The 13094-nt window shown below is 37.3% G+C and overlaps 1 protein-coding gene across 1 annotated transcript; it reads left to right on the forward strand.

Annotated features, from left to right (window-relative positions):
• The first annotated feature begins 77 nt into the window (after positions 1 to 77).
• On the forward strand, positions 78 to 12742 carry LOC110442714 (transcription factor 25-like). Its single transcript, XM_021486452.1, has 16 exons — positions 78 to 391; positions 1887 to 2024; positions 2547 to 2674; positions 2826 to 2891; positions 3304 to 3395; positions 3809 to 3939; positions 4106 to 4205; positions 5275 to 5368; positions 5674 to 5766; positions 6260 to 6365; positions 7303 to 7410; positions 7760 to 8037; positions 8781 to 8871; positions 9155 to 9234; positions 10004 to 10076; positions 11014 to 12742. Exons 1-16 carry the CDS (start codon positions 212 to 214, stop codon positions 11203 to 11205), a joined length of 1950 nt encoding a protein of 649 aa, XP_021342127.1. The 5' UTR covers positions 78 to 211; the 3' UTR covers positions 11206 to 12742.
• Positions 12743 to 13094: the final 352 nt, after the last annotated feature.

Consider the following 13094-nt stretch of genomic DNA (forward strand, 5'->3'; position numbering starts at 1 on the left):
GGGCTAAATTTGTCTTCTAGTAATTTCTCTTAATACTAATAAGCCGTTTTTTTCTTATTTCATATTTATTGCTAATTGCTATGACTATTATTTATGTAAAGTCAACATATTGTGTGAAAATTAAAAGAAAACATCTGGTCGACCACGATTCACATGTGTTGCATGTACTGTTGTGCAAGTGATTGAGCTGTCAACTTTCGTTTCAACCAATATGTCGAGCCGAGCGTTGAGGAAACTGCAAGGGAAGACACACCAGGAGATAGATCCGTTGAGTGTCGTGAGCCATGATTCCGAAGAAGACAGTGACAGCACCAAAAACGATGAAAGCACGAACAGGAAATCGAAGAAAAATAAACACAAGAAAAATGTACCTTTAAATCCCTTTGAATTGGTAAGTTGAAAAAAGTGTTGTATAGGCCTACACGGTAATACAGGGAACAGTACCTAATACGCGATTACTATTATAATCTTGATGTACTATCACAAGCAAATGTGAGTTGACCCGCTACCACTTTAAAATAAGGAACCAGACAAACTTAGATATCCTATCTAGACCTCGCCTCTTTCGTCAGCTTACAGATCTCTTTTCACTACATGTTCGAACACTGGATGTAGTGGTAATACAAGCAATTGATTCAATAACTCAAAATACAAGTAACTGTTTATTAACGAGACGGAATGAATATGTATAACAAGTTTAACAAAAACAGAGCATAGCATTAGTGCCAAACAATATAGATCTACAGCGAACCACCATGTATCCAATGCCTAAGCCCAAAGCCCCTGTACTGTAGTTCCTATAGCACTCTATATTGGTATTGTTAGCAGCACCTCAGCCCATGTTTTGCACTGTTAACAGCGCATGAGGCAGTAGGGCTCTCCTCACCAGGAGAAGTGGGTCGGCTCACCAACCCTGTCAAGACACTGATTCCCGCCTGGACCCGCTGTTTTATACCCGGCCGTCTCAAAAGTGTAAACGCACAGATTTCAGCACCGGTATCATAGCAGCTGATCGCCAGGAATCCTACACTGAACAAAAAGTCCTACCCTAAATAAGGGTGAATAACACAGAAAGTAACAGAGCCCTGTCTGTAAATCATAAACAGCAGTTATAATAAACAAAGTAATACAAATGTGAGAAATAAACAACCTAACTTCCCACATTATTATAAACCCATAGAAGGAGATATTGAGTTTCACACAGGTGTCACCCTCTGAAATCTACAATGAGGGAGAAATTGTGTGAAAGGCGACTGAAACTGCTGTATTACTGCTCAATTCATCGTTCCCTTTTTATGAATAACTCCAAAAGCATCATTTGAATCGGACATTCCTGTTATGATCATTTACATGCACAGTAAATAAGAGATCATTTGACCACCGAATGTTGATTTTGAGTTTGTGTGAGTTTGGACTCGAATGACGGAGTTTCAGGGGAGAATTGTAAATTTTGGTCAAAATGAGGGAGTCTCCATCCCTATGAGGGAGGTTTAATAGCTATGGACTCTGATATGCCTTCAGGGTCCCAGATTTTGTTGATGGGGGGGAGGAATGTAGGCTACTAGAGAAACAGTGCTGGTTGATCACCTCTGACCAGGTAGCGTAATGTTAGTTGGTTTGAGCATCCATCCATAAGTCTTGAACCGGAATTAAACTGATCTAGTCTTAAAAAAAATCAAAAAATCTTATACAAGACCTTTGTTTTGTATTAGGAGTAGAATAATGATGCCACATTAGCATAGTATCCAAAAAGTTCCTCCCCACCAGAATCTAAGGGTTTATCTTTGATAAAAAAAAAATGTAATCTGAAGTGTGTGTAGAAGGAGACATTTTGTGGAAATGTCAGACCAGAAATTGTTTAAGTAGTATTTTGTTGTATTATGTAGCTGGAAGCAGAGGACAATGATCAGGAGGTTTTAAATGAAGAAGAAACTCTGCAAGCAGAACAACCAGAAAACCAAGCAGATACCAGAAAGAAGAAAAAGAAAAAGAAGAAAAAACAAAAAGAAAAAACAAACAAAGTTGTAAGTTGTTAAGCTGATTCCATGAACAAGAAGATTGCTGGCAGACTTGTATTATAATATACTCCTATGCATCGCAATGAACAGTATTGTAAGTCTCTGGTCAACCTACAAAGAAAGAATTAGATGTAAAGTTCTTTTAGGCAGAAATCACAGCGAACAATGATCCACACAAAACTGCTGATTTTCCCAAAGCTAAGACAGTCCTATTCTTTAAACACCTAAAAACACTATATATGTTAAGATAGTTCCTTTATCTCATAGTAATCAACATCTAGCAAGCTTTATCTCACTGATTTACTACAACAGACTTCTGTTGTTTTGTCTTCACATCACTTTGTTCATCAGGTTTAAATAAATCACCTTTATATTCGAGATAGGAAGAATTAATCTTATCTCAAAATATGATGTAAGTTGATTTTTTATCAAATTATTAGTCTGTGACAGGACACCTAAATGTTAAGTCATTGTGTTTATCACAAACTGCGGTTTGATATTTAACATCATACTTACTCACTATTACAGGTTGACGAAGACTTTGAGGCCAGTTTAAAGCTGGCAGAGGGAGCAGATAACGCAGATGTCAATGGAGACATCCCTGCCTCAACCCCCATCACACAAAACATGCGAGCTCTCCTCTTTGTAGAACACAAGTAAGTTATTATATTATCAATTGAAAATTAAATCTATTTTGGTATAATTTTGAAGTGACACTTTTCTATTGGTGTAGCTAGATCTTGTGAATCATACTTGGTCTGTGTTAGTGATAAACATACCTGACATCCACTTTTTCTTGTATTGTAGAAATCTTAACCCAGACAATGAAATGAGGCGGATATTCGGTTCGCGAGTCGTACAAGGTGAAAACAGGTATGGGAGTTAAATTGCAAAGATAAAGCATCCAATATCTTCTTCTTTTTTAAATAATTTAACAATGTTGATATTTTTTTTATTAGGAGTCTTAAATTATAACTATTGTACAGATTTAAACAAATTATAATTATTGGACAGATTTAATAAAAGTTGTAACAAAATCATTGTATCTGACTTGTTTGTTACAAGTGAGCTAACCCAAGAGGTAAAGCTTTCACTCATCTCCAGGTCAGAGGTTTATTTCAGTGTTGGTTATATAAATGTTTAAAAATACCATGATCATGAAGTCATCACCATTCTTATATAACATTTTGATATTATCTTAGTCACAAGTATTGCATTATTAAGTCTCACAATTGTGTATTATTTCATGAAGATAATACTTAATGATGTTAACACATATTTCCAGCCGTCGTCAGCGTCAGCAACGAGGGAGAACGCGACAGAGGGTATCCTGGTTGACCACTCCCCGCGACAACTGGCCACCTATGGGCAAGACTGGTCAGTAGGAGATGTTCTGTGTGAGAAGTATCGGATGTTTTGGAGAAAGGTTATGTGTCACATATGGCACGACCAATAAGTGTTTATGTCTACTCGTAAATACAAATGTACTTAACAGGTGTGATGCATTACGTTTCTACCAATATGAAGAAAATGTTAAAAAAAAAATCACAAATGCGTTTGTGAAATGTTGAAACTTTTTCTGTAAAAATATTACCATTGATTGTGATAAATATATCATGGATAGACTCAGAATTCTTGTCTCTCTGTTATGTTTAGACAATGGTATGCTAATTTGTACTTATTACTTTACTGCTTAGAACTAAATTTTTCCAGCAGTTGATTTCCTGTATAGACCCTATTTACCTATGAATTCATTATTCCACACTTCACGTTGACATTTCTTGTGTCAGGATTGACCATGTCGTTCCTGGAGACCCGAGGAGGCTGTCAGTACTTTACATTTGAACATAGCCAGAGTTACCAGGATGTCGAGTTCCAGTTCTATGATGCTGTAGAATCTCTGAACCCCCAAAACATTGCAGTGAGTACTCCGCATACAAATTAATTTAACAGTCAACTTTTATCTGTATTGCATCACCTGGTTCCCCTGATTGCACTGATCTTTATATTGTGGTTGAATTAGAAATATCCAATTTGGCAACCATGATATGAACCATTAAAGCATAATGATATTTTTTCCCTTACAGAATATTATACAGCTCCACCCTTATCATGTGGCTGCCCTACTACAGCTCAGTGAGGTGTTCCACATGGGAGAAGACGCCCAGGCCTCCGCAGAGCTCATAGGTAATAAATATCATAAATCATAGTCAACAAATATCGTCACAGGTAACAAATATCATAAGTCACAGGTGTAAAATATCAAAAGTCGTAATTAACAAATAGCACTAATAATTTAAAAGGTAACGAAAATCATGAGTCACAGGTAACAAATGTCATAAGTCACAGGTATCAAATATCATAAGTCACAGGTGAGGAATATTAAAAGTCACAGGTAGTAAATATCACAAATTTAAGTAACAAATATCACAAGACACTGGTAACAAATGCCACAAGTCACAGGTAACAAATATCATAAGTCACAGGTAACAAATATCACAAGTCACAGGTAACAAATATCACAAGTCACAGGTAACAAATATCACAAGTCAAAGGTGATGAATATCACAAGTCACATGTAACAAATCACAGGTAACAACTATCACAAGACACTGGTAACAAATATCGTAAGTCACAGGTAACAAATATCACAAATCACAGGTGAGGAATATTACAAGTCACAGGTAGCAAATATCACAAATTTAATTAACAAATATCACAAGACACTGGTAACAAATATCACAAGTCACATGTGACAAATATTACAAGTTACAGGTAACAAATATTACAAGTTACAGGTAACAAATATCACAAGTAACAGGTAACAAATGTCACAAGTCACAGGAAACACATATCATAAATCACAGGTAACAAATATCATAAGTTACAGGTAGCAAATATCACAAGTCACATAATTATGTGAAGAGACAAACTCAGTCATTCTAACAGGATTAGCTCTTGGGTCTGGATCCAAACTTTGGGACATAGTCTTGGGGTTTCACATGGAAGAAAGATTGAGATTCCCACCCTATAGCTATATATATATATTCAATTTCCAGGCTTGAATGGATGAATATACTATGTAGCCAGGATAGGCTCTGGGTACTTAGTCTTTGGTCATCATATGGTTTAAAAGCTTTTCAGATCACCACCCTCTAACCATTATGTGCTTGCTGGGCATGACGAGATGAATATAATCATCTACCTGGATTTTATTGTTGTGAAGTTTTATATAGTACATGTGTTGCTGTTTTAGAGCGAGCACTGCTGTCGTGTGAACTTTCCTTCCATCCTCTATTCAGTCTTACCACAGGGACAACTCGACTTGATTTCAAAAGATCTGAGAACAGGTATCAAGTCCATACAGTGTTATGTTGGCTGTTAATCGATTTCCTGTCAATCTGATGCATGTAGAAATATTTCTAGCTCAAAATTCCACTCACAAGCTGATTGCTAAGTTTACTTGTCTTTGAGAGTTTGATGCAAGTAATGATTTTGTTAAAAATGCATTTATTTCTAAGTGTTGTATCCCTTGCTTGTTTAAACAAAAAGTGTCTTCTGTAAAAGTTAACAGATGTGAACTGCAATGTTCATTTTAAGATATCATTTTGGTGAATTGCGTGGCATATTTAGAGTTCCCTCTTTTTATTTACAGGCCCTTTTTCCTGACATTGTTCAAACATCTAGCCATTGTTGGTCAGAAGGGATGCTACAAGACAGCTTTGGAGTTCTGTAAACTCCTTCTCAGGTGAGCTACAATATAAGACCTGGCTTAGAGTAACTAATTGTACCCCTATTTGTATCTGTGCTTGTATAGCTATCAGTAATGCCTGGTAACAAGGTTATCTATTTTCCAAGCTCAATGATAGACATGTTACACATTTTGCAGTTTTATGTACTTACATAGGAGCCTCCTTATCAATAGGAAAAAGTGTTATGTATTGATTAAATTAAATACATTTAAAGTATGATGATAATGACAAATTGTTTTATACAGTAATAGTATATAATTGTGGCACTTTGGTTAAATGGATCAATGAAGTATGATATTAAACGGAATGCCACATGGCCTAGTGTCAGCCAATCAACAGAAGATACAGAAAATTATGATAAAAATAAACCATATCAATGACAATTAAAAAATTAATATTATAATTCAAATCATTGTTAATAACATAATAACTTATTATAACATTGATTGTATATGATGACACTTAACTGTCTATATGTACCACCAACAGCCTGGAGCCTGAGATGGACCCCATGTGTGTTCTGTTGATGATTGACTTCTACGCCCTTAGGGCCCAGGAGTACTCCTTTATAGTACGGCTATACCAGGAGTGGGAGGTAGGTCCATAACAAGCCCTTAGGGCCCAGGAGTGGGAGGTAGGTCTAACACAAGCCCATAGGGCCCAGGAGTACTCTTTCATAGTACCACTGTACAAGGAGTGGGAGGTAGGTCTAACACAAGCCCTTAGGGCCCAGGAGTGGGAGGTAGGTCTCACACAAGCCCTTAGGGCCCAAGAGTGGGAGGTAGGTCTCACACAAGCCCTTAGGGCCCAGGAGAGGGAGGTAGGTCTTACACAAGCTCTTAGAGCCCAAGAGTGGGAGGTATGTCTTACGCAAGCCCTTAGTTCCCGAGAGTGGGAGGTAGGTCCCACACAAGCCCTTAGTGCCCAGGAGTGGGAGGTATGTCTTACACAAGCCCTTAGGGTCCAGGGGTGGGGAACAGGGACCTGTCTCTCAGTACCCTTTCCTAGTATATACACTAAGAATAAGAGGTCTCACAGGGACCAGTCTTCATTCCGTACAATTTTCTAAGTATATCTATACCTAGAGTGCATAAGGAGTAGCATACCATACAGCAAGGTTCAAAATATTGAGTAATAATGGCTAGAATTCCCTAGTATTACATGTACAAGTGAAAAAGAAATTATAAGAATTCTGTTGCTACCATTGCCATTGATACAAAACGTTATGTCAAATCTGTCCATGCTAACTACAATATAGATATGTCAATATGTATGAATTTACTGTAAAACCATTTAAAACATAATTTGAAGGACAAAACAGTCATTTGAACAAAGTATTTCTGACTGAGGAAACAACTTTTATTGCATATTGTAACACAATAAAGAAAGTAAAGAAATGAAAAGTATCCTTTCTTAGTGTGAGAACCTTCAACATTCAGAATTAAAAACCAGCTGAAGATTTTCAAATAAGCAACAAGAAATAACACAAAAAGATTTTTAATTAATACATTCCACATGTTCTGTCCACACAGGCCCACAGAAATCTTACTCAGCTTCCAAACTTTGCATTTTCCGTTCCCTTGGCAATGTATCTCCTGGCCATTAACCAAGAGGAGGACTCCAGTAAGGCTGATACTATGGTGAGTCATCAATAATACGTCTTGTAATAATGAGTAATTTCCATGTTAGAACTATATTACATATATAATCCATGCTAAATATTCTGCTGGCAACTGACATCACATTAACTTGATTGGTATAGCGGTGAACTAGGAAGCTGGGAGTCACTGGTTTGGTCCTCGGTGGAAGCACACTACAATGTACTCTTTCCTATTACACAATTAAGAAGAATGATGATGTTTCTTAATTTTTGCCACATAATTGTTTCTATTTTTTAACCATCCCTATTGAATTTTGTTTTGTAACTTAAACTTTATGATGTATATTTAAATGACGTCATACTTATTGTGCTGTTTGCCTGTTTTACAGCTTCAGGAATCCCTGTTGATGTTCCCAGGAATGCTTCAACCCCTCCTGGACAAGTGCAATATAAACCCTGACCCCCAAGTCTCTAGTCATGCTTTCTTTGGCCCAGACTCACAGTACAGTCAGCCTCCTGCTCTGAAGCAGCTGATTGGTCTGTATATAGGTCGCTGTTACTCTTGCTGGAAGCAGCCAGAGGTGTTAGAATGGCTAGAGCGTAATGTGAAGGTCGTTCTACAGCGTGTAGATAACAAAGACAGTATGGTGGAACAGTGTCGAATCAAGTGAGTCCCCAACTCCTAACCCTACTTAGAGGACATTGTAGGTCACTAATTGTCAAATTATATTATTATAACAAGAAATGTACAACATTTTGGTGCCGTTTTATTTATTTAGAAACATTATTGATGAGACAAAATCCTACCTTTGTACAAAGTATGTGGATTAATAAGTACTCTCTAAGCACACTCTAGAACAATGTACAGATGTACTTGCATATGGTTATCTTTTGACTCCATAATTTGTTATCCTTCCCCCCACCCCCACCCACCCACAAGGGGCAGTACTAGCATTCATGTCATGCATCTGACCACGATAATTGTATTTTGGCCACAGTTCCATTTTTGGGCCATAGTGCCTATGTATTTTCAGGCAGGTTGTGTGTTACACACTAAAAACTAGGTTACAGTAACTAACATTTTCTACCCCACTGAGAACCAAAAGATATTTGTGTCCAGGCCTTAGTAATTCTTATGCTGATACTTTTGTTACCCACCATAAAAAGGCCACGAAGACCCATTTAACAATAGAATTAATTTAGATACAGCTATAACTGCCTTGCATTTATAATCTTATAAAGTTTACATATCCCTGTGATGACAATGGAACATCAATTGATTGCTATATGTAAATTGTGGAGAGTATAAAGGTTGCAATATGGTAATACTCCCAAAGTAACAGTGGAGAATGCTTCTTTACTAGTCCTTTTAAAGATAGTGGATTGTATTTCAATTTATTTTTTTAACAGGCGACTTTCGCGGTACCAAGGCACACCCCGCAACATCCTGAGACATATTCTCATATCAGAGATCAAGGACGCGACAGCAGCCCTCCCTCCAGTAAGTCTCCATCTGACATGAAAATGACTATGTTTAGTCAATAGTGGTATGAATTTCTAGGTTATAAAAACAGTTAAGATTGATGCGAAAGACAAAAAAGTATTGTTATCAAGGATTCTTGACACACCGCGGTGACTGATTTTCCTCGGAACAGTGAAAATTTTGTTTTGCATGTTTTACTGTTTTATATTCAAATCTGCTGTGACATAGCCAATACTACCGTGCTGAGCTACTATATATTCAATTTTACTGTTATAATCGTATAAATTTGGTTGTTGTATAGGACATAGCCAATACTACTGTGTTAAGTTACGACCCCCTACCTCCATTGGATTCTGTGTGTGGCTACAACAGGCCTGAAAGGTAAGTTTTTCAAAGGGTGGCAATCATTTCTTATAATTAGGTACAAATTCTTTTTGTTAACTCAATGCATCTGGTCATTACCAGGGTCAATTTTGTTTATCGCGGTCCAAACGGTTGGGGCAGTTGGACAAGCGTTGTTTGTTTATGTAATAAGGTTGGACCTAGTAATATGATGCTGCTTTCAGGCGAGCCTTGACAAAGCCTTGCAAGGCCTGCATAAACGTTTGCTGGGATTTATACCCGAAAATGTTTCATTTAAAAACAGACAAACTGGTTGTTTGGTATAAATGAACAGGCCCAAGGTACCACCGTTAGCAAAGGTGTAAATCTTTGTGAAATCATAGTTGGTGAAATGTAAACATTGTAACACAATGGAGAATACAATTGGGTTATTTGACAGGGACTAGGGTTGACCATTTGCAAATTAAAACTTCAAACTTCAAGCAGTAAGTGGTACAGCTTTATCAGCAGAAACTGGGGGGGGGGGGGGGGGGGGGGGGGGGGGGGCGGCTTGTTATTCAAGACTTTTAACAAGTCATAATTTAAACTTCAATTACTTTGAAGGCTGCCTTCATCAACAAGTAGATAAAAAAACCAAAATATGATGAAATTTTGAAAAATATCAAATTGTCATAAAACTTGGTATCCAAAAGTATTGGATAAAACCTGAAAATAATATTGAATAATGAAAATAAATTACTGCCACTCACAAATGATATAAATTGAATATTATCCAGATATTTGACTGTTTCACATGACTGTTCTACAGGCCCAGGGCAGTAGAAGATGCAGGTGCCTTGTCTACTTTTTTCCGATCTTTGTTGCCAAACTTTAATGTTGACGTAAGTATTGCTTACTTAAGATTTGTCGTGATTATTGGATAAAGGAAAGACAACTCTGTATTGTGTCCCACTTTTGAGAAACGAGCATAGCCTATGTAGGGTAGTCCCACTTATCAAACCCTGGCATTACTTCACATTAAAATGGTCATTTTTATTACACAAGGGCAAGATTAGACAAGTGAGAATTTCTTGACTTTTGGTGATCAGTCTACTGATTCATCTCAATTAATGTATGCTGTATGCATGTAAAAGGGCATATTTATACCAGCATTAACCTTTCTGAGTGATATGTATGCATGTAATCAAGTAAGGTAACACAAACAAAAATTGTATGTCTAAGCTCCAGGATTGTCACATGATGATCATTTCCACTGGAGATTTCAAAACCAAATTCTAGGCAATCTAACAAATTAAGGATGGTGTGAAGTGTCATATTTGTTTACACATTAAAATTATTATGGTAGAACACAGCAATCTCCACATGTTAGTAAGTCAATGTACCGTATTTGCTATAATTACGGCCCAGGGCACTGAAAAATGGCTTAAAGATGGGTGAAAGCTTATTAGAATGATGAAATGTAGAATGGGAGTAATGAGAGAAGAGGGGTTATGAAACAATCAACTGTTGTTACCACCCAAGGACAATGTAAATATTCCAGTGTGGCTGGAGGTTTGGATCAAATGTTTCATCCACTTCACAGGAAATCCAGCCATGATCATCAGTTGTAAATCTCTGCTTTAACTGCTTAAAAGTGCATTTATTATGAATCATTGACCAGGTCTGGGAGGAGTTGTGTGTGTGTGTGTGTGTGTGTTGACATAAGGGGATAACACAAATTATGGCTATGATCTAAGGGTAAACATATGTATTTATTATTCTGTGTTACACATTGTGTAAAGATTTTGATTAGCTGTGGTATTTTGTTTTTCCTGACAGGAGCCGGCTGCAGCAGCTGGTGCAGCAGGAGGACAGCATGGCAATGACCTGCGTCAGGGCATCGGAGTACTTATGGATGCCATGAGAGACCTGCTCAACAACATCAGGCCAGTGGACGTCCCTAGGGACAACCAAGGGGACAACCCCGAAAATGATGGGAATGATGATATAGAGCCAGGAGAGTGGGATTGATATCAGGGAACTTTATATGGGGAGGGGGTTAGGGTTTATATAGTGGGGTTCAAATCTGTAATGCCTATTTGTGTTGGTTTTTATTTCTTAAACCAGTTTCTTCTACTGAATTGACCAATGTTTTTAGTCAGGTGATAAACATTTTATCCGATATTCATCTTTAAAAAAAAGACGAGAAAACTGACACCCAGGCTTTGAACTGCTTTTTGACACAATGAAATGACTAATTAAGGTTGACAGGACTAGACTCCCTTATATTGACACATTGACATGACTAGATTCCCTTATGTTGACTCATGGACATGACTAGACTTCCTTATGTTGACACATGGACATGATTAGACTCCCTTATGTTGACACATGGACATGACTAGACTGCCTTATATTGACACATGGACATGACTAGACTTCCTTATATTGACACATTGACATGACTAGATTCCCTTATGTTGACACATGGACATGATTAGACTCCCTTATGTTGACACATGGACATGACTAGACTGCCTTATATTGACACATGGACATGACTAGACTGCCTTATATTGACACATGGACATGACTAGATTCCCTTATGTTGACACATGGACATGACTAGACTGCCTTATATTGACACATGAACATGACTAGATTCCCTTATATTGACACATGAACATGACTAGATTCCCTTATATTGACACATGGACATGACAAGACTCCCTTATGTTGACACATGGACATGACTAGACTGCCTTATATTGACACATGAACATGACTAGATTCCCTTATGTTGACACATGAACATGACTAGACTGTCTTATATTGACACATGAACATGACTAGATTCCCTTATGTTGACACATGGACATGACTAGACTGTCTTATATTGACACATGAACATGACTAGACTCCCTTATGTTGACACATGGACATGACAAGACTCCCTTATGTTGACACATGGACATGACTAGACTGCCTTATATTGACACATGAACATGACTAGATTCCCTTATGTTGACACATGGACATGACTTATCACTAATGTTAATACATGGACATGACTAGACTGCCTTATGTTGACACATTGACATGACTAGACTGCCTTATGTTGACACATTGACATGACTAGACTGCCTTATGTTGACACATTGACATGACTAGACTGCCTTATGTGGACACTTGGACAAAACTAATCACTTATGTTGATACATGTGTAGGAATAATCCCTTATGTGGACACTGGGCAATGGTAGACAAGCCATAGGGTGCTATAAATGATCAGGAAAGTATAGTATGCATTTTATACAGGATTTTAACTTCATATTGTAAGAAATGTATAAACATTTTCAGGTCATCAACACATTAGTAATACATGTATTAAAATGAATATATATAAGAAGGATATGATACAACAGAATTGATGTAGATCAGAGGTGGCCGTATAGAAATTGCTGCTAAGGCAGTCACCTTGTAAGTTATTGTTCCTTGCATTTAATGTATGTCGGAGCTTTTATATATAACTGTGATAAGGGTAAGCAAATAAAAGTGGTGAGGAAATAGTTATGCTGTTGTGTTTATCCTTGGTTAGGTATCTTCAAAATCCAAGATTTCTGCTCTTGGTACACATATTTTCTGTTCTGTGCATCCATGTATTGATAAATTGTATATCATGACAAAATCGTAGGCTTGTGGAAAGCTATTTGATTTAGGGCAAGAAAAAAGCTGACCAATCACTCGGCTAATACCTTGCCTTTAAAGATAACACAGGAGCGACGCTGACTTCAAAGCCTTTAAAGATAACACAGGAGCAACACTGACTTCAAAGCCTTTAAAGATAACACAGGAGCAACACTGACTTCAAAGCCTTTAAAGATAACACAGGAGCGACACTGACTTCAAAGCTAGTTCATT

The sequence above is a fragment of the Mizuhopecten yessoensis genome, unplaced genomic scaffold (assembly GCF_002113885.1).
Source record: "Mizuhopecten yessoensis strain PY_sf001 unplaced genomic scaffold, ASM211388v2 scaffold716293, whole genome shotgun sequence".
In the NCBI taxonomy this organism is placed as follows: domain Eukaryota; kingdom Metazoa; phylum Mollusca; class Bivalvia; order Pectinida; family Pectinidae; genus Mizuhopecten; species Mizuhopecten yessoensis.